Here is a 27,013-nt window from a genome sequence, read left to right as displayed (position 1 = left end):
ACACACAAGGAGGTAGCATTCCTCAGCATCAAGTTTCTAGTCCTTTTAGTTCAAAGTGTGTTGTGTGTGTCTTATAAAATTTATATACTGCTTGAATGCAAAAAAAAAAACCCCTCAAAGCGGTTTACACAAAAAATTAAGCAAATAAAATACTTGTTTCAACTCAGCTGGAATTTGTTTTAGAGGTCTATTTCCATCCTCCTCCTAACTGTTTGTGTAGTTTTATTTTATAGTCTTGTTCTTATTTATGGCAGGGCTGTAACATTTATTTTTTGTTATGTTCCCTGGGCTCTGTTAGAGGAATAGCAGGATACTAATGTTTTAATTAAGCAAGTATTATTCCATTTTAAAATAAAAACCATTCATTCTACACCCATACTTGCATCTGAAACAGGCTCCCCTGTCCACTGATTAGGGCAATTCTTTCCATCATTCCCCCTCTGGCCAAATCTTTTCTAAGTCACCCTAGGTGCACTTGAACTCAGTAACCACCGCATTCCCCAAGGCTGACCAAGTCCTGACTGTCAAAATGCGGGGGCTATGTTACTTCTGTGATACCCCCACTAAACATTTCATTAGCATCAGCAGCATGCTAAGGAGAACCAGCAGCCAGGAATCCAAAACCCAGCAGCTTCAAAGAAGTAAAATGTGTTAGAATAATAGAATCACAGAACTGTAGAGTTGGAAGGGACCTTAGGGTCATCTAGTCCAACCCTCTGCAATGTGGAAATCTTTTGCCCAACATGGGGCTCGAACTCATGATTAGGAGTCGTACGCTCTGCTGACTTTAAGCTAATGAAGCTGAGAAGCCTGGCATGCTGCCTGCAACTGTATCCCCCTTTCAAAAGCTACATCTCAGCACCAATTGACTCTGGCTACCTGCTTGACCTGCCGCGTCTGTCTCTTCTGCTGGTGAAGAGGTGCTGTCTGCAGACTGGAAAGTGGTGGCAGCGGGTTCACTTGTTCCAGGTACAGGACTGGGGGTCTCCGAAGGGGGTGCTGAAGCAGCTGGGGCACTTGGTGGCTGTGCAGTACGGGGCGTCCTGCGAGAGACAGAGAGGTAAGAGATCCAGCAGGCAAAATGCAAGAACTGCCAGCAGGCAAAATGCAAGATCATACACCAGGCACCCCCAAACTGCAGCCCTCCAGATGTTTTGGCCTACAACTCCCACGATCCCTAGCTAACAGGACCAGTGGTCGGGGTAGATGGGAATTGCAGTCCAAAACACACACACAGGCAATCTGTGACTTACTAGCTGGGCTTGGACATGATACTGCTTTCCCATTTCAATTCTCATTTTATAGATGTAGAAAACCAAATGGTGTATCCTTTAAAAAATTCAACTAGGAACAACAGATTGCCATCAGATGCACGCAACACAGTCTGCACATCAGTGGCTGAAGAAAAGAATCAGAGGAAACTAACATCTTACTACCTTAAGCTGTGGGGAGAGCTAGAAAATGCAAGTTTATGCAACAAGAGAAGTCAAAAGATGCCTGTATAAATAATCTGGTTCATCATCATCGTCATCATATCGGAATATACATTATACTTCTATTACTAGCAATGTTTATACCCTGCCCTTTTAGTCAAAAAGGCTCTCAGATCGGAAAACAGAAATCGTCCCTGCCTTCAGGCTCATAATCTAAAAGACATGCTGCAAGAGGAAAAAGGAATGGAGGGGAGGAGGGAAAAGCAAGCTTTAGCACAAATTCTTCAAACCATAGCCAAAGTCAGTGGTGGTTCCACTTCTACTTAAATTGCACAATCTATTCTGCTATTACTATTCATGGAGAAGGGGCAACATCCCCAATCCTTGACTCTCATTTAGTCACCCTTCTGGCTTTGTAGGAAGCTGAACTCTTGAACCTAATCCAACACTCTGAAGACTTTCCCCTTTCCTGTGGAATTCAAGCAGTCTCACCCTTGCAGGGAGACTTTAGAAGACATCTGAAGGCAGCCCAGCTTAGGGAAGTTTTTAATATTTGATGTTTTATTCTGTTTTTAATCTGTTGGCAGCCGCCTGGAGTGGCTGGGGAAACCCAGTCGGATGGGCAGGGTATTATTATTATTATTATTATTATTATTATTATTATTATTAGAGAGAGAACATCCGAGTAGAAAATGAAGTTAGGGTAGTTCAGGGGGAGATGAGTCTTCGAGATATTGCTGAACTACAATCCCCATCACCGCAGTCCATATGCCCATGCTTGTTTGGATGATGGGAATTGTAGTTCAGCAACATCCGCAGGGCCAAACTAGGCTTGTTGTAGTTTGTGACCGCCCAAAGCCACCCACGCACCAGGACACACAACCAGCCTGTTGACCTCTAAATACAGTAACTGCTCCAATCCCAAGCAACGTCCACCTACTTTAAGGAAATGAAGGCTTGTCTCAAGGCAGAATCAAGACCTGCTGCAGCAAAATGTTGTTGGGGAGCAGGGAGAGAACCAGGGAGATTACCCGATCGTTGCCAACACAGTGAGATACTGGTTGATCTGCAGCATGGCAGCGTCAAGGAGTGTGTGGATGTTCTGCAGGCACTGGAGACGGGCTTCCAAATGCTGCCGCTCATGGCCTTCCATGGCCCGCAGCTCTTCCTCTGTCAGCCCAGCAAACCCAGATGGTGGAACTGGCATCGGAGGGAAACCTTTAGGATGAGAAAGAACAGTGTGCATATGAGACAAGGCGCAGAGGGAAAGAGAGAGAGATCGGCAGGACAAGGAGCTAGTCCCTGGATCACACAGACTACTACCATTCAGATCATCTGTGAAAATGATGGCCGGTGTCCAATGTTATGCCCATTCATTTCAATACGTCTTGTCTGAGTGGGACAAAGGTTGGATACAACCAGGGCTTTTCTTTTTTTTCCAGCTGGAACTCAATTCCGGCACCATTCCCATTGTAAGAGAACAAGGGAGGTGTTTGTGGTGAGTTCTGGCACCTCGTTTTCTAGAAAAATAGCACTGGACTCTCAACCCTTATTTAAGGCACCACCCCCTACACAGGATCACATGTTAGTGACCAGAAAAGACATTTTTTGCCATTGCCCCAGCACCACGGAATGGACTTCCCTCTGCCACAATGGAACCAGAATCAGGACAGACCAAACGAGGTATTTCTTCCTGTGGAAAACCCTTCTCTCTGCATACATGAAGCGGCTGCCTCCAGCAAGTGCTTCAGACACCTTGCGTCGACATTTATTTTTGCCCAGGCTTTCCCTGATCCAAAAGATTGATAGCTAGCTAGCTAGATATCACATAGGTTTTTTATTCACTTTCTTCTTTAAACTGTTTAACATGGTAGTACTGAGATATATCTTTGTTTCCATTGGAGTATATGACATGCAACCATTACATTAATAAATATATATAAAACAAAATGACACAATAAATATTTCTGAATACAGTAACAAAATTGTGCCAACGTGTATATACCAAAATTATTACGATTACAGTTACAGCTCAGATCCTGTTATTACTAGATTTGTCCTCATGCTTTTCTACTGGCTTTTATTCTGCATTTCTGTATAGCACTTAACAAGCATTTTAAATTAAATTTAAACTTAACAATTACCCAAAATCCCACTGATATAAGCAAAAAAGCGAGGCTAATGTTGTGCCACACAGAAGGAACCACTGGTACGGCCTGCTTCCTCTGCCCAGCCAGGCTGCCATCCATAGAGATACAACCACACACAAGTGTTCGGGTTTCTGAGACTCACCAAAGAGAGGTGGGAACGGCATCCCCATCCAAGGCGGAGGGAAGGCGAAACCAGGCACTGTCCCTGCAGGGGCTGTGGTGTCTGATCCGGATGCTGAATCGCCACTGGGCCTCGAGGCGCCTGCTGGGGAAGATGGCAACGTAAAGCTCATGGTTGCCCCACAAAGCTTAAAGCAAGTTCACACAAGTCTATTCCTCTTCCTGGGCTGCACTCAATGGGAGCCAACATACTTGACTCAGGGACCCCGGAGGCACAGTTCAAGGGATGCTCCCTATAGCAGGGACAAGGAACTTGTGGTCCTTCAGGGGAAGCCTCACCTGATGTTTGTGTTCCTGAGGTGGAGGGAGTGGCTGCTGAAGCGTTGTCTGCATTGTTGGGTGGCTGGACGCCAGGCACTGGAGGGAAGGGGCCCATGGGCGGCCATAGCGGGAACATCCCTGGGGGGAAAGGGGGCAGGATGCCTTGGGGAACTGCAGGAAATAATAATAAGAGAGAGAGGAATATGGAAAGATTAGGAGCCACCATGCAAAAGGAACACCAAGGGTCTTTCACAACCCCGGTTGTGGGAGCTACAGTGCTGAGCTCCCCAAATTACAGCGGCGCCTGTGGGAATCCCAGAGCACCACCTGTTCTCTGGTGTTCCTCAGGGGTCACTTGGTGCCAGGAGTATACTGGGGTGAATTCCTGGGAACCAGCTTGACTTACAGTTTGGCGGCTGAGGAATCAGTGGAGTCTGATGCTGCTGCTGCGGTTGCTGCCCTCCCTCCTGTTGCTCAGGGGGGGTCTGCGACTGAGTGGGGAGGGAGGCTCGGAGGACGTCCATCCGGCACGTGGGACAGGTCTGCTGGCGCTGGAACCAGGACCGCAGGCAGCTGTGGAAAGGGAGAGGCAAGCTGGTTGGAGCAAGCGGCTGGGCCGCAACTACTGGCTTGGCACTCTACCTGCTGAAAGCTCTCCTTTGGGCAGGCCCAAGCTGCACCCTCCAATCAAGAGGCAGCAGGAGAGGGGGGGAAGCATCAAATAACACAAAAAGTCCAACAGTGCAATTTTTAAAAAGAGGTCCCAGCTACAAGGACCATAAGCTGCTTTCTGGAGGGTTCATTGCACCAAGCCTGTCTGCTCCATTGCCCTAAGATATAGCACACAATGAATGGAGCATGCAGACATCAGCCACTGATTTATTCAGGGTTTATTACGGACACAGGTGGCGCTGTGGGTTAAACCACAGAGCCTAGGGCTTGCTGATCAGAAGGTTGGCGGTTCGAATCCCTGTGACGGGGTGAGCTCCCGTTGCTCGGTCCCAGCTCCTGCCAACCTAGCAGTTCGAAAGCACGTCAAAGTGCAAGTAGATAAATAGGGAAGGTAAACGGTAGTAGATAAACAGCGGGAAGGTAAACGGAGTTTCCATGTGCTGTTCTGTTTTGCCAGAATTGGCTTTTTCATGCTGGCCACATGACCTGGAAGCTGTACGCCAGCTCCCTCGGCCAATAATGCGAGATGAGCACGCAACCCCAGAGTCGGTCACGACTGGACCTAATGGTCAGGGGTCCCTTTACCTTTACCTATAGCACACAATGAATGGAACATGCAGACATCAGCCACTGATTTATTCAGGGTTTGCAAAAGCACTCCCCAGAATCCCACTGGCAAGCATTCCCCCACCCTCCTCCAGCAGAACGGCAAGGAACCCCCCACTGATGCTACCCTGTGACCTGAAGGCTCAGTGCCAACAAAGTCAGGCCTTCCTCGCTTGTCTACCTTCTGTGCTCGAGACCCTGGACAGTGACCACCAGTCCTAGGCTTAACTGTACCGACTGAACTATCTCAGTGCTGCATAAAACCCATCTCATACATTCAAGCTTCTTAAGTATCAGCCAGCCTCCTACCTGGTGTGGAATATGTGGTTGCAAGGCAGGCGTTTTGCACCCATTACCATCTCCTCCCGGCAGATAATGCACACATTGTCCATGGCCTGCAGTTCTTCTGGAGTGGCGTCGGGGTACCTGGGGAGGAGGAAAAGGATTGCAGATGGTCATGGACCTTCTTCCCTGCCTTTCGTAAGGTCCAACTCATGGTGTTTTATTTAAGGCTCCGGAAAAATACGAAAGCTCTGCCCTCCCCGCTCACCTCAGTAACCCAAACTTGGAAAGAAGAACCACTTTCTACAGCCCTCACCCCCTTCCCAGTGAATACTCACAGGGTGTTCATGTTGCGAATAGCTCGGCGGGACATGATTGCATCTGTCACAGCTTTCTTGAACTGCCTGGATGGACATACACGAAAATCAAGTCTACCACTGATTTGAAAAGTCTTACCAAAACATCTTAAGAGAATACTGGGCAGGACACCCTTCGGTTAACATCTTGCCGAGATAATTACTGAAAACCTGTATGTCTGACTCCTAATTCTGTCCAAGATAGCTGTTCTGAATGTTATGGCTCTGAATCCTTTCTCCTGGGCTTCCCTTCTCCTGCTTCTTTTGTTGATGCTGCTCCCCCATCCTCCTAGTCCCTATTATTTAATGGAATTATGCCAAAAGACATGCAGACTGAAAGCACTGCATGTTCTTTCCCTACCTGCCTCCATCTCCATCCCATTCCTCTTAATTGTTTCCCTGTGTCAGTTTCAGCCACTTGGGGCACAGGTCTGTCAAACCTGCTCAATATAAAATGCCACGTACATAGACTGTGCTATAGAAATCATAACCTTGCAGTAATAAACCACAGGTGGTTTGGGAACACACCAGCAAACAAGTGCTTTTGTTTTAATAAAATTCAGCCTTGCTTTAGCTGTTCCAGGTGTGCATGATGCTGTACTTAAGAGAAACAAGCATCTTCCCCGGCTGATGAGAAAGGCCAGTTTCTTGATGTTGGCTTATTCTGTTTAGAGAAGCTTTTAATGTTTAATAGATTATTGCATTTTAATGTTCTGTTCTGTTGGAAGCCACCCAGCGTGGCTGGGGAAACTCAGCCAGATGGGCGGGGTATAAATAATAAATTATTATTCTCCTCTAAAAAATTTTTTTTTAATTGTAAAATAGTGCTTTCATAAGCGAGTGTGGTATAGTTAGAGTGTGGGACTACGACCTGAGAGATCAGGGCTCAAACCATCTTCTTGTCTATGAAGCTCGCTGAGTGACCTTGGGCCATTGCCTCCGAGGTCTAACCCCATGTGAAATGGGGAGGGGGGAATTGATGTCTGCTACCTTGAGCTCCTTGGAGAAAAGGTGGGATATGAAAGAGGCAAAAAGCACTACCTCATTCCTTCCATAGATGCGACAGACAATAAGCATTAACATTATCTCTCTTCAAATGGCATTGGCCCAAAGTGTCTCCCCTCCCCGAAGACTCTTTGGAAGCTATTTTCAAGCCAGAGGACTTATTTCCTGCACATGTGGAACCCCACAGGCAGACTGGCGCATGCATTCGCAAGTCTGCGCATACGCTGATGCCAACCGCATCTCACCTCATAGCCAGGTACATGGGTCGGATGGCAAACAGTGGGAAGGTGTGCACTTTGATCATGATGGTCATGAAGGCCATGTACAAGAGGACCTTGATGAATCCTGCAGAAGAAGAGGCGGAGGAGGAAAGCAGGGGTCAAGCCAGCAAATAAACCTTCATGTTGCCAAGAGGCAAATCCTTCCCCGCAAACAAACCACAGATGCTCCGTGTCCTCTTCTCACCAGGGAATTTGCTAAGCTGTCACAAATCAAAACCTCCCACCCCCCAAAAAAATTGGCTTGATTTCTCCATGAGGAGTTGCCACTAGGCCCAGGAGAAGGCAGGTCTTTAAAACCCTAAATGGCCTCGGCCCTAAAGGAGCGTCTCCACTCAGCACTGCTCAGCCCAGACACTGAGGTCCAGTTCTGAGGACCTTCTGGAAGTTCCCTCACTGTGAGAAGTGAAGCTACAGAGAACAAGAAGACCTTCTTAATAATGGTAATAATAATAATAATAATAATAATAATAATAATAATAATAATAATAATAATAATAATAATAATTTATTTATTTATACCCCACCCATCTGGCTGGGTTTCCCCAGCCACTCTGGGCGGCTTCCAACTGAATATTGAAAACAGTACAGCATCAAACATTAAAAACTTCCCTAAACAGGGCTGCCTTCAGTTGTCTTCTAAAAGTAAAATAGTTGCTTATTGCCTTGACATCTGCTGGGAGGGCGTTCCACAGGGCGGGTGCCACTACCGAGAAGGCCCTCTGCCTGGTTCCCTGTAACCTCACTTCTTGCAATGAGGGAACCGCCAGAAGGCCCTCGGTGCTGGATCTCGTGTCTGGGCTGAATGATGGGGGTGGAGACGCTCCTTCAGGTATACTGGACCGAGGCCGTTTAGGGCTTTAAAGGTCAGTACCAACACTCTGAATTGTGCTCTGAAATGTACTGGGAGCCAGTGTAGATCTCTCAGGAACGGTGTTATGTGGTCCCGGCGGCCACTCCCAGTCACTAGTCTAGCTGCCGCATTCTGGATTAATTGCAGTTTCCAGGTCACCTTCAAAAGTAGCCCCACGTAGAGCGCATTGCAGTAGTCCAAGCGGGAGATAACTAGAGCATGCACCACTCTGGCGAGACAGTCTGCGGGCAGGTAGGGTCTCAGTCTGCGTACCCGATGGAGCTGGTAAACAGCCGCCCTGGACACAGAATTAACCTGTGCCTCCATGGACAGCTGTGAGTCCAAAATGTCTCCCAGGCTGCACACCTGGTCCTTCAGGGGCACAGTTACCCCATTCAGGCCCAGGGAGTCCTCCACACCTGCCCGCCTCCTGTCCCCCAAAAACAGTATGTGCACCCTGTGGAACACCCTCCCATGAGATGTCAAACAGATAACCAATTATACGACCTTTTGTAGACATCTGAAGGCAGCCCCTGAAGGCAGTTTTTAATGTTTGATATTTCATTGTGTTTTTCTATTTTACTGGAAGCCAACCAGAGTGGCTACAGCATACAAATAATAAAATTATTACTACTACTTTTATGGCTGGCATGTGCAGGAAGGCTGCTTTGTGCCCACCCGGCCAAGCCCCACCAAGAACTGCCACGGGCCAGAAAAATAACTCCAAGGTAGGAGCCCACTGTCTGCTTTCTTCAGTCACGAGGCCCCCGTTAGCTAGGAAGCCGCTTTATATTTGATCATTCATTCACTCATTTATCATTTTATTTGTATGCCGCCTTTCCATAGTTAAAACAGTGCTCAAGGCGGCTTACCACATGACAAGATTTACATAATCAGACCCTGGGGTCATCTAGCTCAGTATTACAACAACTGGCAGAGGCTCTCCGGGGTTTCAGGCAGGGGCTGTTCCCATCCCTGTCTGGGGCCTCCTGCATGAAAAGCAGGTGTTCTGCCCCTGATCCAGAGGCCTTCCCCCATCACCTGTGAAGAGCTCTGTGTAGAGCATGTAGACGGCCTTGTTGTCCCAAGGGTTCTCGCTCTGGAGGTCGATGGAGTGCAGGATGTATTTGATGAAGATGGTGAGCACCATCGTCATGAGGATAGCATACTGTGGGAAAGGAGCAGCGAGAGAGAGAGGACCAAGTCAACTGACAGAACGAGGCATCGATTGGCAAACATGTCCCTAATTCTGCCGTCGCTTCCCAAAACCAAAGCAGCTCGTGGATCAGAAGTCCTCTTCCCTGCTCCCACCAGACATCACTCCTTCACGGTTCAATCCACCCTGAGGGCAACATGGGGGCAGCCATGTCAAGCCAGGCACACCACATCCAGACACCTACAAAGCTGGCAGTGCCAAGGAGCTCACATCAAGCCATTAAGTTAAACCAGCAAGCAATGCAATTCCAACCTACGACACATACCTCACCCTCCCTGCAGTTCTTTGTTTCTGGCTAAGGGGTTTAACAGGGATGCATTCTTGAAGCAACAAAGCAACAGCCTTCCATGAGACTTCGGTGAAGCAATAAAATTGCTAGCACATTTGCAAATTTAAGCAGGGTCCAGTGTGGTTTCAAATTGGTGTGTGGTTCAGGGTCCAGTGTGGTTTCACGTGTTGAGATTTCTGCATTGCAGGGGGTTGGACTAGATGGCCCTCGGGGTCCCTTCCAACTCTACAGTTCTATGATTCTATTATTCTCTCTGAAAGGATGGGCAGCGGCGGGGATGGCAAATACCTTCCTGTGCTTTCAGCGTAATAAAAGACACTCAATGCAACAGGTAACAGCCAAAGTATCAGCATGAAGAGGATCTACAACACATCCCCTCCAGTAGTGGCTGGTGTCCCTTGGGACTGGCAGGGAGTCCAAGAGGAGCTGGAGTCAGAGCTGCTGACAGGCTGGGGAAACTCATTCTAGCTTTGTCCCAATCCTCCTCATCCCCACCTAAGTTCTGCAAGGGCAACCCCGGGACTAAGGAGGAAGAATCCAACAGGCAGGGCCACTCCCTGGACTGGCTGTAAGCAGGAAAGCAAGCAGGTGGGAGGCAGCTTAGGTTCGTGGGCCGCTGCCCTATGGAAACTAATGGACCAGCCTCCACAGATCCCCCTCAAACTCTGACACAGTTCTATCTGGAACTTTAAATCCCTACTGGTTTAGAAATTACCTCCTTAAAAGCAATGAAAATTACTGTCCATTTTCTTGTTTTTAATCTAAATTAAGTCTGTCTTTACTCCAGCTCTAAAAACACTCCTTTGCTCAGAATGTATATGGTGGCAGCTGGTGTAAGGCAAGTGCGTCCTCCCCCTGAACATACACATCTCCATGACTGTAGATTATTTCGTCTTCTTAGACTCACAGAATTGTAGAGTTGGAAGGGTCCACAAGGGTCATCTAGCCCAATCCCCTGCAATGCAGGGATCTTTTTCCCGAGGTGGGGCTCGAACCCATGACCCTAAGATTGAGAGTCTCATGCTCTACTGACTGAGCTATCCCAGCTTAGTTCTTCACACTAGGCTACTGAACAAGAACTTCTCCATGGACTTGCATGGAGAAAATGAGTTTCTGAATTGCTGAAACCCAAGGTTACATCTCCCCACTCCACTTCCCTGCTTCCCAGGGCCATTCACAGCTGCTGGTCTGCTCTCCTCTTTGCAATCTGTGGTCTGTGTCATCAAAGGCTGCCAGAAACCTCTGCTAGCTACTGTGAGCAATGACTTCCATGCAAAGCGCACTCCATTCACCTCAAAGCCAAAGACCAGCTGGACGGAGGCTCCCCGTGTGAGGATGCTGTGGTAGGCATGGCTGACAAACAGGAAATCCAGAATGCCCAGGAGCAGCATCAGAGCTAAAAAGAGGGAGAGAGAGAAAGAGAGATTCGCCATTTCTAGAAGGCTAGCCAGATTAGCCTGTTGCATCAAAAACCCCACACGGTCTTGTGACACCTAAAGGAAAAGACTAGCAAATGTACTACGGCATAAGCTTTCTGAAATGGTGATATTCAGAAGCCAGTAGGAGAACATCCAACCTGCTAGGACACGCTGATATTGACCTCATGGTGGCCCACCCTTGAAAACAAACTTTGAAGGGAAACTCTGGTGTCAAGCAGCTGAAATGTAGTTTGCCAAAAAGTTCGGTTCATCAGACGCTGAATAGAGAAATGGTTTCCTGACCCACTGTGGGTGTTGAATTACTCAGTCGTGCTAAGCCCCTGCTCGTTTCAGCACCAATCACTGTGCTTGCAAATGATCACCGTCTTTCATTTTATTTCATTTTTTGGCAGGCACCTCAGCTTTAATTGAAGCATCACAGGCTGTACTTCTCACACTTTGCTGCCATTTATCTCCAACATTTACAAAAGCCTGCCAAAGGGGGATTACACTTCATAGCATCTTAAGAGAATACGCCAAGGCATTCCCAACAGAAGAGCAGTTACAGCAGAAGTCAGCCCAGAACTCCAGGAATCCCATCACAGCAATAACCAGCTGTGCACCAAAGGATCCAGCACAGGCATGGGGACCACCTGTGACCTTCCAGGCAGTGTTGGACTACAATTCCCATCACACCTGGCCCCTGACCATGCTGGCTGTGGCTGAAGGGAGATGGAGTCCCTCAACATCTGGAAGGCTGCAGTTCCCCAAGCCCTTCTCCAGCAGCTCAAGCGTTCTCCCTTGGCCCCCTTGTTCTTTACTTATTTGCTTAAGGCCTTTATAAACACCACTTAATCATCTGCATTTCAGCTTGAGCAGGTTGAGATAATGGGAAGTCCCACAGACAGTGGCCATGTAGGGCTTTGTGTCAGAGCACCCAAGTGATCTATATCCAAAGCCAGCATGAAATAACATTTCCTGCAGTCCCTGCATGCAAATGTCATCTTCAGTTGTCCTCCTTAACCAACTGCCTCCTTTGCAGAGCCCCCAGAAGGAAGTGCTTAAAGCTGTGCCGAATGCCAACCCGCCCTCACCCTTCATGCCACAAAGTGTCTGACCGAGAAGCTCTTTTTACTCAGGCTCCCCCTTCCGCCATCCTCCCTACTAATTATTCCACCCTTGCGCAAAGCCACAAAAGCCTTACAAGCAGACCAGCTGCTGCTCTGCCAGCAGAAGTGGTGTGAAGCATTTTTAGCAAAGCCTTCACCGGGGCTAAGTTTTAGCCGAGGCTCAGCTAAGGAAGAGGGCCCATGCCAGCAGCTCAACCCTATGCCTATTAGCCCTAAGGGTCTAACAGTTGGGAAATGCTCATCCCGTCAAACTCTTGGCAGAGCACATGAATGAGAACAGGAGTTTTCTTAGGCAAGAACTCCTGTTTCAGCTCAGCAAATCAGCTATCGAACCTCCACATCCTGCAGCCACCAAAATCCCCAAAGAAATTGGAACTAAGCCAAATCACACACAATGGAAATAATTGCCATATTCTTCCTCTGAAGTATTGCATATTTATTCCTCTCTCTCTTCCTCAGGAAGCTGGATTGTTAACCAATCCTATACCTGCGCTCAGCACAGGTGGGTGGGTAACAACCTTTGCTGTAAGCAAGAAAATGGGCTAGATTTGGGGCAACTGCAGGTATGTCCCTCCTTCATTGAGAAAGGACTGGAAGCAGTGGGGCAGTGGAAGAGAAAAGCCTTGAAAGGAAGGCAGGTACTTACAGACAATGCGAAAATGGAAGAGCCAGGAAATGTTTGGGCTCCTCTCCATCTAGAGAGACAGGGGAGAAAAGAGCAAGATTAAGTGGTCTTATCATCACCCAAGATAATCAGCAACTTTTATTGACTGGCAAAACTCATGTAAGGCTCTATATCGAACATGTGCTTTGCCGACACATCTTGACACTCTACCCTGAGCATGGTTGTTCTGCATTCTGGGCAAATGTCCAGAGATCACAAGGATCCCTGTAGAAAAGAAATGTCTGAAGGTGGAAGCACTTAAAGTAGAAATGGAGAACTTGTACCCTCCAGATCTTGTTGGGATTGCACCTGTCATCAACTGCACCTCACATATCCAACAGTAAGAGATGTTGAGACTAACAGCATCTGGAGAGCCGAAGGTTGCCCATCCCTGACTTAAAACTAGTGTTGGAATCTTACAAATTCCACCCGCTCCAATCCCTGCTCAAGACTGGTTATTAACAAGAGATTCTAGTGCCAAGAATCCATTGCATTTGAATAGCCCTGCTATTAACATAGCTTGGCCTGGGTTGGTGTGTGAGGCTGATGGGAAGGAAAGAGCCACCATTTTGCCCAACTTCAGAAACCTCTGTGCAGAGTTACTTTGACAGGCGTCACACATTTGCAACAGCTGCTCTTCCTTTCACCCTTACTGTGTCACATGCCACAAGCTTTGCCGACCTGGTGACCTCCAGAGGTTTTGGACTACAACTCCCATCAACCCAGTCGGCATACGTCCAAATCACCTGAAAAGCACCAGCTGGACTTAGGCTGACTTAGTGTGTGGCATGCACCAGCAGGAACAAGGTACAGCAAGCCTTGAGTTGACATGCTCCTCTCTTCCCCTCTCCTTCTCCGATGCAGAGATAATGCAAGCCTTTTGGCTTCTACCATTGCCTTGCATGAACTGAGAAGTGGTTCACCAACCGTCTGGTGCCATTGGAAGCTTCTCAGAAATCCTAGTCCAGAGGGTGGGGACAAAAGACTGGGGGCTTCTTTGCAGTAGCCCCATTTTTAAAGGAATGCTCTCCCCAAGGAGGCCCACCTGGTGCCCAATTTTGTCACTATTTCGGCACAAGGCAAATATGTGATCCCCACCCCCACTCCTAGGCATTTTGAGCAGCTCCAATGATATGATTGTACTATTTAATTTGTTTTTAAATAATGTTTATGTGATTTTATTATATTTTTACTTTGATCGAAAAATGCTTTGAGATGTAAAAATGTAATATACCTAAAACTATCAAAGCCCCAGGTGTTCCTAGGAATGCACATCAGCCTTGCTTTTGAGCCACCATACAAGAACCGCCAAACTGGGCTGCTGCTTGAACTGTTCAGGAAACCATTTTATTTCTCCCACCGCCACCATGCGTCTGAGCGTCAAGAACCGTTTCAGCCCACCCTACCCCTTCCTCCAAGTGTTGCAACCCTGGGGCCATCATACTCACAAAGTCCACACGGTCCTCAGCCAACCAGTGGAAGCACTTGAGGAAGAGGAGGAGAGTGAAGAGGGCCACAAAACGGGGGCTGAAGTCATCCCTGAAGACTGTGAAGGCAAGGCAGGTCTCGGTCACTGCATACCATGACCGCTCAAGCAGATGCTGTGTGAGAGAGATTGATTTAAGGAGCTCTCTCTAATCCTGGGCCCATCTGTCCCCCACAAATGCAGCCGTCTCCAGAAGAAGCACCCTCCTTGCTCAGGGCCAGAAACATCCTTCCGGGGGCCTCTCTTCCAACTGTCTCCAGGTCACTCCCTTCACCAGCCTGCTCTATGCCCTCCTCAAGTGTTTTTGCCTCACTGAAAATTGCTCTTGAATTGTGATAACATATCTTGCTTGCCTGGATTCCTAGCCAGCACTGCTGCCATTTTGGGGGTGGTGTGTTAGAAATCCCACCACTGCTGCAGCTGTTGGAATTGAGATTGTGTCTCTCTGACCATTTATTTTATCTGCTTTCATAAACTGGTTTTTATTTTAGTGTAACCCACCCTGGGATTATATGATAATGGGCAGGCTAGAAATTCCCTTATAAAAAGGGCTTTTTACCTTTGGTCCCTCCTTCCACTAGTATGTGGCACCCAGAAGGCTGCTAATAAGGGGATGCAGCCCTCGGCCTAAGAAAGGTTCCCCAGCTAGGCTTACTGACAACGTTGACACCTGCAAGCCTGGAGTTAAACAACACAGGTAGAAATCTAGCCAGCTGGCAGGGAAGTCAGGGGCTTGGGCAGAGATTTGAAATTCTCCAGCTCCATGTGAACAAAATGGTGTTTCTAGGCCTTCTAGCTACCAAAATGTACAGAGGCCCAGGAATTAAAGATCTATCATTCAGAATGTTTCGTATGTAACTGAATGTAGCTGAACATCTCGTCTCTCTCCTCCTATCTGCTGTGCCACTACAGCCAAAACTTAAAGGAATTCAGGACACATTAGCTGGTAAAGAAATGCAAGTTATTTACAATTTAACTCTAGGAAATGATGCCAAAATCCTTCCCCGCAAGCTTACAGCACCCTTTAGAGATGATTGATACAGATCCCCCATTGTGAGCCAAACCTATTTTCTCCTCTGTGATCACACGATGTTGCCGATTGAGCAAAGGGGACTGCGGAGTTTCTGGCTCTTAGTTTAAGCATTGAATGTGTGCCCTCCCACAAGGCCCACAACAACCATGCACCCAACAGGGCTCACCTCCATTTCCGCTGCTCGGAGCTGTCCGAAAAACACTTTGCCCATGAATTTGCCTAATAGGAACACCAGGACAAAAGCTTGAATGTACAGCACCTGACATAGCAAGGGGGAGAGAAAAATGGCAGAGTGGGAAATCATTTTTAGCAAACATCCCTGTGCAGGCCAGACAAAACTTAAATGTGTCATTCATTGCTGCCCACAATCCTCCACTCAGAAGCTAACAGAATAGACTGTGTTGCTGAGCTCCGTGGTGGGGGAGAATCTTTTGATCTCTTTCTGGTTCCTCGGCATCTCCCCCTAATCTCCCAAACCAAATATTCTTTTATGCATGTATGTAACAGGAAACCCCAATGAAGAAACCTACAACTGCAGATGGAAGCATTCCAGGCTCCTGGTTGGCAAAGGACACATGAATTTGATCTGGGGTACAAGCCCGGGATTCAAAACTGGTTAATTTTACTATGTGATGCAGAAATATTTTGTGAGCTCTATATGTCAGATGCCCTACACCTGGATCTCAGAATACCTCTATTATATCCAGATTATTTAGGTTCTTCTATTCCTTACACATGTAGGTCTAAATAAGGCTTTACATTGAAGGCTTCCCTTGAAATGCAGACGGCAGCTTTGATGAGACCATTTTTGAGGGGACCCTGGCAGGGGAAGAACTACACCTGGAATCAACATGTTACTTTGGTGCAAACTTAACAGTAAAAGGGTTTGAACTGTCCTTGTTACTTTCATACCACAGTTCCATCACCACAAGCTTAGTCTGCAGATTTTACTCTGCCAAACTCCACTGAGGGCTGGGATGGGGCCAACAGTGCAGTAACTGGATTTAGAAAACTTTATTGTAAACTCAGTCACCACAGAATACCACCACAGAAAGAGAAGGCAGCCTTTCCTCCTCATTCCCAGTTCCTGTACTGGGTGTTGCTTTAGCCTGGGTCATATAACCTGAGTCAGTCTAGGCCAGGGGTGCAGAACCTCTAGCTCGGGTCACATTTTTTGTGCCAGGCCTCTCCATTTGGTTCACTAGGCCATTTGCCCAAACCACACTCATCTTCTCCATTCCCAATGTCATATGTGACATCAGAAAGCAGGAACAAACTCCCAACATGTCAGCTGATGAGCAAGGAGTTCAATCCTGCTCAGCATCTCTCCAATCCCAACCCCCCCAAACACACCTGTGAGCAAACTTTGACAGGTGGGCGGGAGCAACCACCTGACTATATTATGACATCAAATGACTGACAGGTGGGTGGGACAAAGCTGGGTCACAGGGGGCAGGGCAGAGGGTAAGAAAGATCTGGCCTACTGAACCAAATGGGTTCCCTGCACCTGACCTAAGCACCCAAGGTAGACAATCCTGGACAGCAGGAGTTCCAGAGTCTCGGGCAGCAGGCTACAGAGCCCTGAATTTGAGGAAGGAACTCTTCCTCATCTGGAGGTCATCTGGATCAACACTTTGTTTGATGCCAGAAGTTCAAAAACCTACTACATCCTCAATTGTCCTAAGTGCTGTCTAGCCTCTGCTTGAATATGTCCAGCAAAGGAGAACCCCTTGACAGTCCACATCCACAAGCTTACAATCTAAAATAAAAATTACACACAATGGAAAAGGGACAAACCTCATATCAAACTGCTCTCCTCACCACAAAGTTTCTCCTAATGTTCAACTGTAATCTACCCCTTTATAGCTTAAGCCCATTCAAGCTAGTCCTGCATTTATTGAGCAGCAGAAAACAAAGCAGCATTCACATGGCGCAAGAACCCTAGGCTGCTGTGCACTGCCTCAACTGCTTTTTGAAATTTTCTGGGTTCTGGTGCACTGCACAGAGGGAGCAGGTTCACATATTATATGAACCAAAGTTTGGTTTCAGAAAGCCATGATGATCATATGCCAGAGGCCCAGGGTTTGAAGAGATGCTGGCTAAGCATCCTTGAATGGTTGATTATTCCTCCCACCATACAAACTTCAAAGATTAAACTCAGCAATGGTATCTGGAGTGTGCTTTCATGTCTTCTCTGCCTTCTCTCCTCAGGCTGAACGTATCCAATTCATTCCACTTTTCCTCAAAGAACCTTTCCTTTTTCAAATGAAGACTTTTTAAAGCCACCTAATTCGTTCTGGAGGTCCGTTCTTAACCTGAAACTGTTCTTAACCTGAGATACCACTTTAACTAATGGGGCCTCCCGCTGTCGCCGTGCCGCTGTCACCCGATTTCTGTTCTCATCCTGAAGCAAAGTTCTTAACCCGATGTACTTTTTCTGGGTTAGCAGAGTCTGTAACCTAAAGCATCTGTAACCCAAGGTACCACTGTATTATGCCCACCTCCCTGCAGCAACTGGGATAGGCAGACTCACCGCCATGCTGGGACTGGACTTCGTCAGATACACCACCGTTGGGTAGAACTGGTGCTTAAGATAATAGGCGTGCGCCACCACTGCAGAGGTCAAGGCCAGGCTGGCAGCCATCATGATGGCTGTTCGGAACATCTCCCCAGCCCAGCGCCCAGCAGCCTGTGTAAGAGGAGAAAAAATGTGGTTGAAGACAAAAGACTGGGTCATTGCTTGCCTCGGCTTGTGAATAAGGCAAAACAGGACAAGCCACCCAATTTGCATCGTAACGGCCCAGTGCATCCATGTTGCTATTCTCAGAAGCCTTATGAGAAATGCTGTTACTGTGCCCAAACCCTCTGCTGACACGTACTACACTATGGCATTGCAAGTAGCCAATCACCTAAGGCTTGCAAGAGCTGCCTCATGACAACTGGACAGAAACACTTTTTTATATATGAAAAAGTCACCAATTAGCAATATGGGCATGGGGTTGGCTAGCTGGCTTATAAAATGCTTTCCAGACTTGGAACACATGTGGATGAATGTGTAAGGCTGGAATTAAACGCTTAACTTTGACAGCAGGAAAACCCCTCCCTGAAGGTAGCAGGGTTAAGGAAAGGGACGCGATTTGTGGATTTTGCTTCTACTACCTATTCAAATCCACTGTTACGTAGAACACAGGAACATCTATCTCCTCTCCCCAAAATCAAGTCCTGCACCCCACTGCCTCCTCCAACTTCTATGACTTTAACAAAAAGTGCCCAGATGGGCGGGGTATAAATAATAATACTAATAATTATGCTTCCTATCTTGGAAGCCATGAGGGTTGGAAGCCTGGTTTTGCTACAGAAAAATAACAATAGATCAGGGACGAGGAAACCCAACAAGCATGGGCCAATGGTCAGGGGCAGTGGAAGCTACAGTCCAACAACACCTGGAGGACTACAAGCAGGAGAATCCCTGCTTGACATGCTGAATTCTGTGTCCCATTATACCGTAGTCTCCACTTGTGTGAGGCCTGCACTGAGTTATGCTAACCAGGAAATGTGGCAGTTGTGAAGTGGGACTGAAACAAATTTGGCAGGATCAAAACTGACATGACATACACTGTAATGCAGCAGCTTAGTTACAAGGGCTTTGGTGTTACCTACAGAGAAGATTATTTGCTGATTAAAAGGTTACTTGCCAAAGAGTCCAACTGATACTTCCAGCAGCAGAGCCTGAAATATAACCAGGCAACCAAACTTGATCCAGAAATATTTACAGCAAGCCACAAAGGCAGACAACATGGAATTTCACTTTGGAAGCCTGCAAGTTATTTTTAATGTGTGTAAACCAGGCTGCCCACTGTAGGAAAAGCAGAGTATTGATCCGACGTGGTTTTGTGCTCAAAGGTGAAGATGCAGAGCGCAACCCACCAGGACTTTACCCACTCACTGCACAAGAGTCCAGCAGTTCATTTGAATTCCTGTGAAACAAACTCCCTTCCCTCAAAAGATCAGACTATTTAAATTAAGGAAAGTGATAGGAGGATGCACTGGAAAGTGTAGGATTAACACTTGTCATCTAATTTCTCTGTAAACAAAGCAGGATGAATGCTCATTAAATAGCCAACATCATCCAGTCTCCCTGAAAACAAATCAGGTCAAATGCTCACTACAAAGGTTGTCCAGCAGTTACACATCTCTAACTGTGGCTGTCCCGATAGCTCCAAGCGCCAAAAGCTGCTGGAGTAAAGATCAGAAATCTGGAAAAGAATAACTCTAAAGGAGCAGATTGGTTTAGCGCATTCAAGAACATGAGCCTTTTGGAAACAAAATTATTTTCGTATCAGAATGTGCTGCTTTCTTAGATTTTCAGCACATGCACACCCCACTCCCCAATCTCACAACAACCCCAAGAGTCAAGCTAAGATGTGGTTGCTGAGTGAGCTGGATGGCTGTATGAGAATTTGAACCCCATCTCCCTGCTCGGTGTTAACTCCAGCTATTACACCACTCTGGCTATCTTCTGCCATAAATCTAGAGAACTCCCCCTCACACCCTTTCACAAAGTAATGAAAACCTGTTACGTTCTTCATTCTTTCCCCTGTCATCTGGCCTGACCAGTTGGAAAACATTCAGCTGAAGAGAGGGAAGGCAAGAGCTATCAGTATATAGAGTCTTAATAGGATAGTCTGTCAGTATCTTAGGAATTTTTGTTTTTCTCTCAGGAGATACCAATACCTCCCTCTCATTTCACACACCTGGTAACTGTGTTGAAGACAAAGTTTTGTCACTCTCCAACAGACTGAGGAGTAGCAATGGGGTAATTTGCTCTATGGGTCATCATAGCAAGAGGCAAAGGTAGCTGAGCTACGGTAACCTGTGTTTACATCACAGAAGCATCACAGATGCAGCGGCAAAAGAGGATACTGTGCTGCAATGTGAAATGAAAACCAAGCTTGGAAGCAGAATTAATCATCTATGTAAGATGGTTCTTGGAAGAAGGAAACTCAACACATACATATCAACCCCACCCACTTAAGATTATTTATACCATATATTTAAAGCAGGGCTGGAGGAACCTGTGGCCCTCCAGGTGCTAGACTCACACCCACTTTAACATCAGATATCGGTAACTGGTTGGTGACTCCTTCTGTGAAGTTGTGCCCCACTGTGCTTAAATATTGAGGTTTTCTTTTTCTTTTTCAAAGGGAACTGTCACAGACAGTTCAATGTGTGCAGTAGACACAAACAATGAGCCCAGACAGTGATCTTTGCTGAGAAAATAGGATGTTCGATAGAAGTACACAAGCATGTATCAAGAACGTAAGAGGGGCCCTATTGCATCCGGCCAAGGGTTCACCTGGTGCAATACCCTGGTTTCAAGGTGGTTTCGCCAGATGCCTCCAGCCAACAAGCAGGGCATGAAGGCAACAGGCCTCCCATGTCTGTCCTCAGCATACAGAACTCAAAGGTATCCTCATTCACTCAGGTAACATAAAGTCATGGACAGACACTGCCTGCTCCCTTTCAAGAATTTGCCTAATCACTTTAAAAAGCCAACACTGCCTATTGTGGCAACTAGTACCACAAGCTGATTATATGTGCAGAGTATGTGTCTTGACTTTCCATGATTTTTTTGTCTACTCAGAAATAAAGCCCATCAAGTTTAGTGGGGCTTATTCTCAAATACATGGGCATAGGATTACAGCCAAAAGCATGAATTATGAAGACCTTAGCATAAATCTCACTCCTGTCACAGAACACATAGACCAAGATTACGGTCTCAGCTCCTTAAGAGTGTGGGTTGTGTGTGTTTTATATTTTAAAAAAGCTGAATTTCTGTACAGAGTTGTTGTAAGGAGTACAGAAAGATAATATACATGAAATGTTTTGAGCACCCTAAAACACTATATAATGATCACCCCAATATGTACTCATCCTGCTGAATCAGACCAGCATTCAGATCGCTGCCATACAGGAAGCTACTCTATTTTGGAATCCTAACATTGAAATCCTCCTTTGACCAATTTTCCTTTTCCAACTGTGCTGTGAGGGAGATTAGCTGCAGCGAGGAACTGCCACCTCCACTTGCTGTTTCCACCAGCTGCACTGCTCCCCACCCACCCTGATGCTTTCAGAACTTACTGCACTGTAAGGGCTGCTTGCTCTGGGGTTGATAGTATCAACAGGTCTCCCTTTATGTACTTACCATGATGGAAATCCCAGCTAAGCCCCAGAAGGCCATGGCCCCACCTTGCAAGGTGATTCCACTTACATTGCAGCCACTTCCAGAAAAGTCTAGTTGCCATACTATTTCTCAGAGGCCCACCAAAGCTTATGAACAGTCTGTTTACATTCCAACATTATGGTAATTAGGGACGCGGGTGGCGCTGTGGGTTAAACCACAGAGCCTATGGCTTGCCGATCAGAAGGTTGGTGGTTCGAATCCCCATGACGAGGTGAGCTCCTGTTATTCGGTCCCTGCTCCTGCCAACCTAGCAGTTCGAAAGCACCTCAAAGTGCAAGTAGATAAATAGGTACTGCTCCGGCGGGAAGGTAAATGGCATTTCCGTGCGCTGCTCTGGTTCGTCAGAAGTGGCTTAGTCATGCTGGCCACATGACCTAGAAGCTGTACGCTGGCTCCGTCGGCCAGTAAAGCAAGATGAGCGCCGCAACCCCAGAGTCGTCTGCGACTGGACCTAATGGTCAGGGGTCCCTTTACCCTTTATTATGGTTATTATTAAGAACTGTACAACATTAAGAATTTGAGCTTGCTTCCTTGCCTCTTTTTTCTCTATTCCCTTTTTGTATTGCAAGCCTGAGAGCAGAACTATGCTATATCTCAGGGGTCCCCAGACTACGGCCCGGGGGCCGGATGCGGCCCAATTGGCCTACCAATCTGGCCCATGACTCCCGCTGCCCGCCGCCCGCTCTTACGGCGCGCAGCGCGGCAGCGCTCTTCCGGGTCGGGGAAAAAGCGCCGAAAATCCTTTGTGCGCATGCGTATGGGCCTCTCCCGACCCAGAAGAGGTCATTTCTGGTGCACTTCCGGGTCGGGGGAGGCCCATACGCATGCGCACAACGGATTTTCGGCGCTTTTCCCACCCTGGAAGCGCGCCACCGTGCCCGAGCGCGCACTCCCCCGCCCGCCGGCCCGCACAGGCACGCGCTCCCCCGCCCTCCGGCCCGCCGCACGATCGGCGCGGTGGGAACCGGCCCCAACGCCAGTAAGTCTGGGGACCCCTGTTATATCTTTTAAGAAGGCCTTTGGGGTCAGTGTTCGTTTATCATTTGTGCATATGTTAGATAGCTTTCTTTTTCTAGCTGGACTGCACTGGTCCTTCTCATTTAATTGTTTTAGGATGATTATCAGCTGTTTTGAACCTTCTTCAGAATAGATGCAGCAAAAATGTTTAAACAGGTAAGCACAGTCCACTTGCTTCTTGTCCACTTGCAGATTCTACACAAGCTTCTCATCCTTAATTTAAAAGTCCTCCAAGACCTTACCCACCTAATCTGCCTGCTCTTATATCCCAACTGTAACTGTCCTTCCACTGGATCCATCAACCTCAGTCATTAGAAGGTGTCTTGCTCCCTCAAATGACTTGTCTCTTTCTCCCTTTCTCTCTCTCTTTCTCTGCATCCCAGAACACCTCCATGTGTGGCCACCTCTCTTGCTTCCTTCAAACATCACTTCAAAGCCCACCTTTTCGATGAAACCTTTGGAGACTCCTTTGTCACCATACTCTACTGTAACTGAAATACAAGAAACAGAAACAACTGCAGATTCCACTCCTGCTTGTCCTGCCTCAGTTCCTCTCTCCTTTCTGCTGTTACTGTTTTTATGATTAATGAAGTACATCAACTGAAAACTGATGTATACCTTGGTTCTCAAACGGAACCCGTTCCAGAAGTCCGTTTGACTTCCAAAAAAGTTTGAAAACCAAGGCGCAGCTTCCAATTGGCTGCAGGAGTTTCCTGCACTCAATTGGAAGCTGTGGAAACAGCATTGGACGTTCGAGTTCCAAAGAACGTTCGCAAACCAGAACACTCACTTCCGGGTTTGCGGTGTTTGGGAGCCAAAACATTCGAGTCACAAGGCATTCAACAATCAAGGTACAACTATACTTTATCAACCGAGAGACCAAGCTACAAATCAAAATGTCCTCAGTTCAAATTTCACATCTGCCATGAGCTCCTCATTGGTTCTTGCAAAAACACTTTATCTCAGCCACAATGTGTACCCATACTAATACTGGCTTACTTTATAAATTTGTTGTAAAGCTTACAGCTAGAAAATCCTATACTGTATAAATATTAAGTATTAACACATGCTGTATGTCACTTTGAATGTATAAAAAAAGTTTAAATCATTTTCCGTTTATACCTGTATTTATATACACACAAGGTTTTAAAAATTACATAAGCAAATGACAGCAAGGTAAAGTCACACCAATTACTTTTGAAGCAAACTAAGCTGGTGTGAGCCAGATTACAGTTTTTGCAGAGACCAAAGGGAAGTTTGTCAGCATGCTCAGAAGTACTCCAAGATTTCATTCTGTATTTCAGCAAAACAAAAAACTTCATTGGAAAGAAACCAAAACAACTAAACGTCTGTTTGGGTAGGATGCAGTATCTTGGAAGAGGGCACACCCAGTGGGGAGGGTGGCAGAAAAGATAAACCACAGAACTTTGTTGTTTTACAATGGAAACCTGCAACAAACAGTAGCAGGCAAATTCAATCCACCATGACTTACTTCTCCTCAACACATACGGCAGTACACGTGTACAATACATCTTGACTACGTAGTTAACAAGCCACACCCACAATAAGTTTAAACTGTCTACTATATGTGTCCCTTAACTTGCCCACCCCCTTGAAGTATCCAGGAAGCTGCCTGTTTATCAAGCCCTTCTGTCTAACTATCTAGCTCAGTAATGTCTGGATTTTGCAGCAGCTCTCCAAGGTTTCAGGCAGAGGAATGAATCAGGGGTCCTCCCACATACTGGGAACAGTGTTCGAAACTCGCATTGTTCTAGGTGCATTTTGTGACAGGGAATTTCATTAACGCAAGCAATTTCCGAGCTCTGGGTGCAGTACTGCGCCTAAGATTTCAGATTAAAACTGCAGAGTGGAAGGAAAGGAGGAACTTTTTCTGCCTCCCCACTTACTGCTATTCTCTGAAGACTGGAGAAGAGACTCTCTTAAGAATATTAGGGGTGGGCGGGCAGGGGAAGGACCAGAGCACGTGAAAAATGAACATAATATTTTAGCTGCAGTTCACTCATTTCCAGCTTTGTATTCTTGTGATAAAAAAGAGTGCACCTAGACATTCCATTGCTGCACCCATAACCTAGGTTTAAGGTGCCATTCAGCTCCTAGCTTTCATAACTCAGTTTCTAACACTGGCTGGGAATACGCTTAGCAGCAGGGATTGGGGAAGAGGGGGCTGTGACCTTTCAGACCCTGCTGGGCTGCAACCCCCAACAGCCCCAGCTAGCAGGACCAATGGCCAGAGATGGTGGCAGCTGCAGGAGTCCAGCCACGTCAGCAGGGCCAGATCTCCCCGTTCCTGGTTTAGGCTGTTGAACTGCAGCCTTTCCACGTAGCTTCACCTGGAAGCTGGTGCCAGGGCTGGAGGGGAGGGGGAAGGCCTCACCTGCGTCCGAGAACCATGACAGCTGCTTCCCAGCCCTATCTGGGCCTAGGCCCACGTCCCTCCACTCTCTATTGACAGCCACCCGCGACCGTCTCCCTCTACCCTAACGACTCACCTAAACCCGGCAGCCCCGGAAGCCTCTGCGCCCACCTCAACCAGCACCAACTCCTCTCTTCTCTGCCTAACCGGAAGCCCCGACGCTCAGCTGATACCTCACTTCCGCTCGGGACCTACCAAACGCTTTCCTCAGCCATCTACTTTCTCTCCGACCCCGCTCTGTTTCACAGCCTCCCGACCGGAGAGTCGTAGAGTCATTCTCGTCGAGTGATTAAAACTTGTATTTCGAGAGAGCTTCATATCGAAGAGGGTAGTCCTTTAATTCCTCGCAGTCTCCCCCCTTCCAGTCTTCACATGGTACAATCCAAACAGATCCGCTCGGTGTTGTCCTCCAGCACCGGACAGGCGAAAGAGAGTCCCGTGGCTCCCGGTGATTGGTCCAAAGTCTGGAGTCTCCTCCAATCAAATAAATGTTCCCAGCGGGGCCAATTGGGTTGGAACCGCCGTTGCTAAGCGGGAGGGCGGTCTAAGAAAAAGTCTGGGGGGGGGGTATTTAGAACTTAAGTCATGAGTTCAAATCATACCTTAGCCACGTCGCTTTAACTCTTCTGCCTCAGGCTGCTCCTACATAAGCTTATTGTGTGAACATTAGAGAAAATGAATGATTTTGAGTGGGTTGGTAATCAAGTAAAATCTCTGCCACAAATGTAACACATGGACTCTAGTCCTCATTGATTTTGATCCTCCATTTTTAGGAGGTTGCAACTAGTGCATTTCATTACACAAATATCCCTCCTCTACCAAGGAGCTCAAGGCAATATATGTGATACTTTTCCACCCTGTTTGACCCTCACAACAGTCCCGTGAGGTAGGTTAGGCTGAGAGTGGCAGTTTCCAGACCAGCTGTTATCTGATATGCACAGGAGACTATGCCCAATATCTGATATGTTCAAAACTCTACAATTTTGCCAGCTAGTGGTTGCTATCCTGCACTTTCCGGAGCAATTTTCTGTCAATTTTTAATCAGGCTACTTTTTGCGATTAGTACAACGATCCCATCAATCAATGATCATGTAGAATAATCTAGTGAATTAGGCCATTGGCCCATCTGGCACAGTACTGTTTACACCAGGGGTCAGCAAACCTTTTCAGCAGGGGGCCAGTCCACTGTCCCTCAGACCATGTGGTGGGCTGGACTATATTTTGGAAAAAAATATATGAACGAATTCCTATGCCCCACAAATAACCCAGAGATGCATTTTAAATAAAAGGACACATTCTACACATGTAAAAACATGCTGATTCCTGGACCGTCCGCGGGCCGAATTTAGAAGGCAATTGGGCGGCATCCGGCCCCCGGGCCTTAGCTTGGGGACCCCTGGTTTACACTGACAGGCAGTGGCTCCCCAAAGTTTGAGGCAGGGGTCTCTCCAAGACCTACCTGTAATTGAAAATAACCTGTGTATTTCAGAAGGTGGTCTGTCTGCGAATATTGTTGCAACTCGCAAGCCACCCCAACCTCCGAGCAGTGCGAGATTCCGGGGGATCTGGGGCGCTTACCTAAAGGGAATGAGGTTTGCTGCGAGGATAATGTGGGCATGCCTGCGATAGCTCAGTTGCTGGTGGTCCCCTCCGATCTCTGCAGTTCCATGGCGTGCAAGGAGGGCAGCTGATCTCTGCTTAGTCTACTTTAGAAAGTTTTCAGACAATAAAATTGAGAGGCCCTTGAGCCAGTCGCTCTCTTCTTACCTATCTCCACAGGGTTGCTTTATAAAATGGACGGAGGGGGCTTGAGTCAGCCACGCTCTGCCCAGCCTACCTCACAGGTTTGTTGTGTTGGCGCAGCATTGGAAACCATGGCTGGATCTAGACCCAGCGAAGAAAAAACTTTATTTGAGAAAACCGCGTTGGCAAACACGGAACTCCACAGCGCCATCTTGGTGTCACCGTGTGTTACAATGCATATAAAACACATTTACTGTACTGTA

General features: G+C 47.2%; 1 protein-coding gene across 4 annotated transcripts in view; it reads right to left on the bottom strand.

Moving 5' to 3' along the window:
* SYVN1 (synoviolin 1) overlaps nucleotides 1-25,184 on the bottom strand; it is a 30,325-nt gene extending 5,141 nt beyond the window's left edge. The window contains exons 1-15 of one of the 4 annotated variants that reach the window (XM_035098202.2): nucleotides 25,084-25,184; nucleotides 17,846-18,001; nucleotides 15,479-15,571; nucleotides 14,242-14,394; nucleotides 12,776-12,824; nucleotides 10,874-10,977; nucleotides 9,118-9,244; nucleotides 7,191-7,290; nucleotides 5,923-5,988; nucleotides 5,612-5,728; nucleotides 4,431-4,597; nucleotides 4,043-4,195; nucleotides 3,726-3,848; nucleotides 2,465-2,651; nucleotides 880-1,043 (exon numbers count right to left, since the gene is read on the bottom strand). In XM_035098202.2, coding sequence (XP_034954093.1) covers nucleotides 880-1,043; nucleotides 2,465-2,651; nucleotides 3,726-3,848; nucleotides 4,043-4,195; nucleotides 4,431-4,597; nucleotides 5,612-5,728; nucleotides 5,923-5,988; nucleotides 7,191-7,290; nucleotides 9,118-9,244; nucleotides 10,874-10,977; nucleotides 12,776-12,824; nucleotides 14,242-14,394; nucleotides 15,479-15,571; nucleotides 17,846-17,977 — 1,735 coding nt within the window. In that variant the 5' untranslated portion in view covers nucleotides 17,978-18,001; nucleotides 25,084-25,184. Of the gene's footprint in view, nucleotides 1-879; nucleotides 1,044-2,460; nucleotides 2,652-3,725; nucleotides 3,849-4,042; nucleotides 4,196-4,430; nucleotides 4,598-5,611; nucleotides 5,729-5,922; nucleotides 5,989-7,190; nucleotides 7,291-9,117; nucleotides 9,245-10,873; nucleotides 10,978-12,775; nucleotides 12,825-14,241; nucleotides 14,395-15,478; nucleotides 15,572-17,845; nucleotides 18,002-25,083 lie in introns of those variants that run through there. The other 3 variants (XM_035098204.2, XM_060269668.1, XM_060269669.1) reach the window with 3 other exon arrangements.
* Between the last annotated feature and the right edge of the window lie 1,829 nt (nucleotides 25,185-27,013).

The sequence above is a fragment of the Zootoca vivipara genome, chromosome 17 (genome assembly GCF_963506605.1).
Source record: "Zootoca vivipara chromosome 17, rZooViv1.1, whole genome shotgun sequence".
Classification (NCBI taxonomy): domain Eukaryota; kingdom Metazoa; phylum Chordata; class Lepidosauria; order Squamata; family Lacertidae; genus Zootoca; species Zootoca vivipara.
Note: the sequence above shows the minus strand (reverse complement) of the source record. Positions and strands in the feature narration are given on the sequence as shown.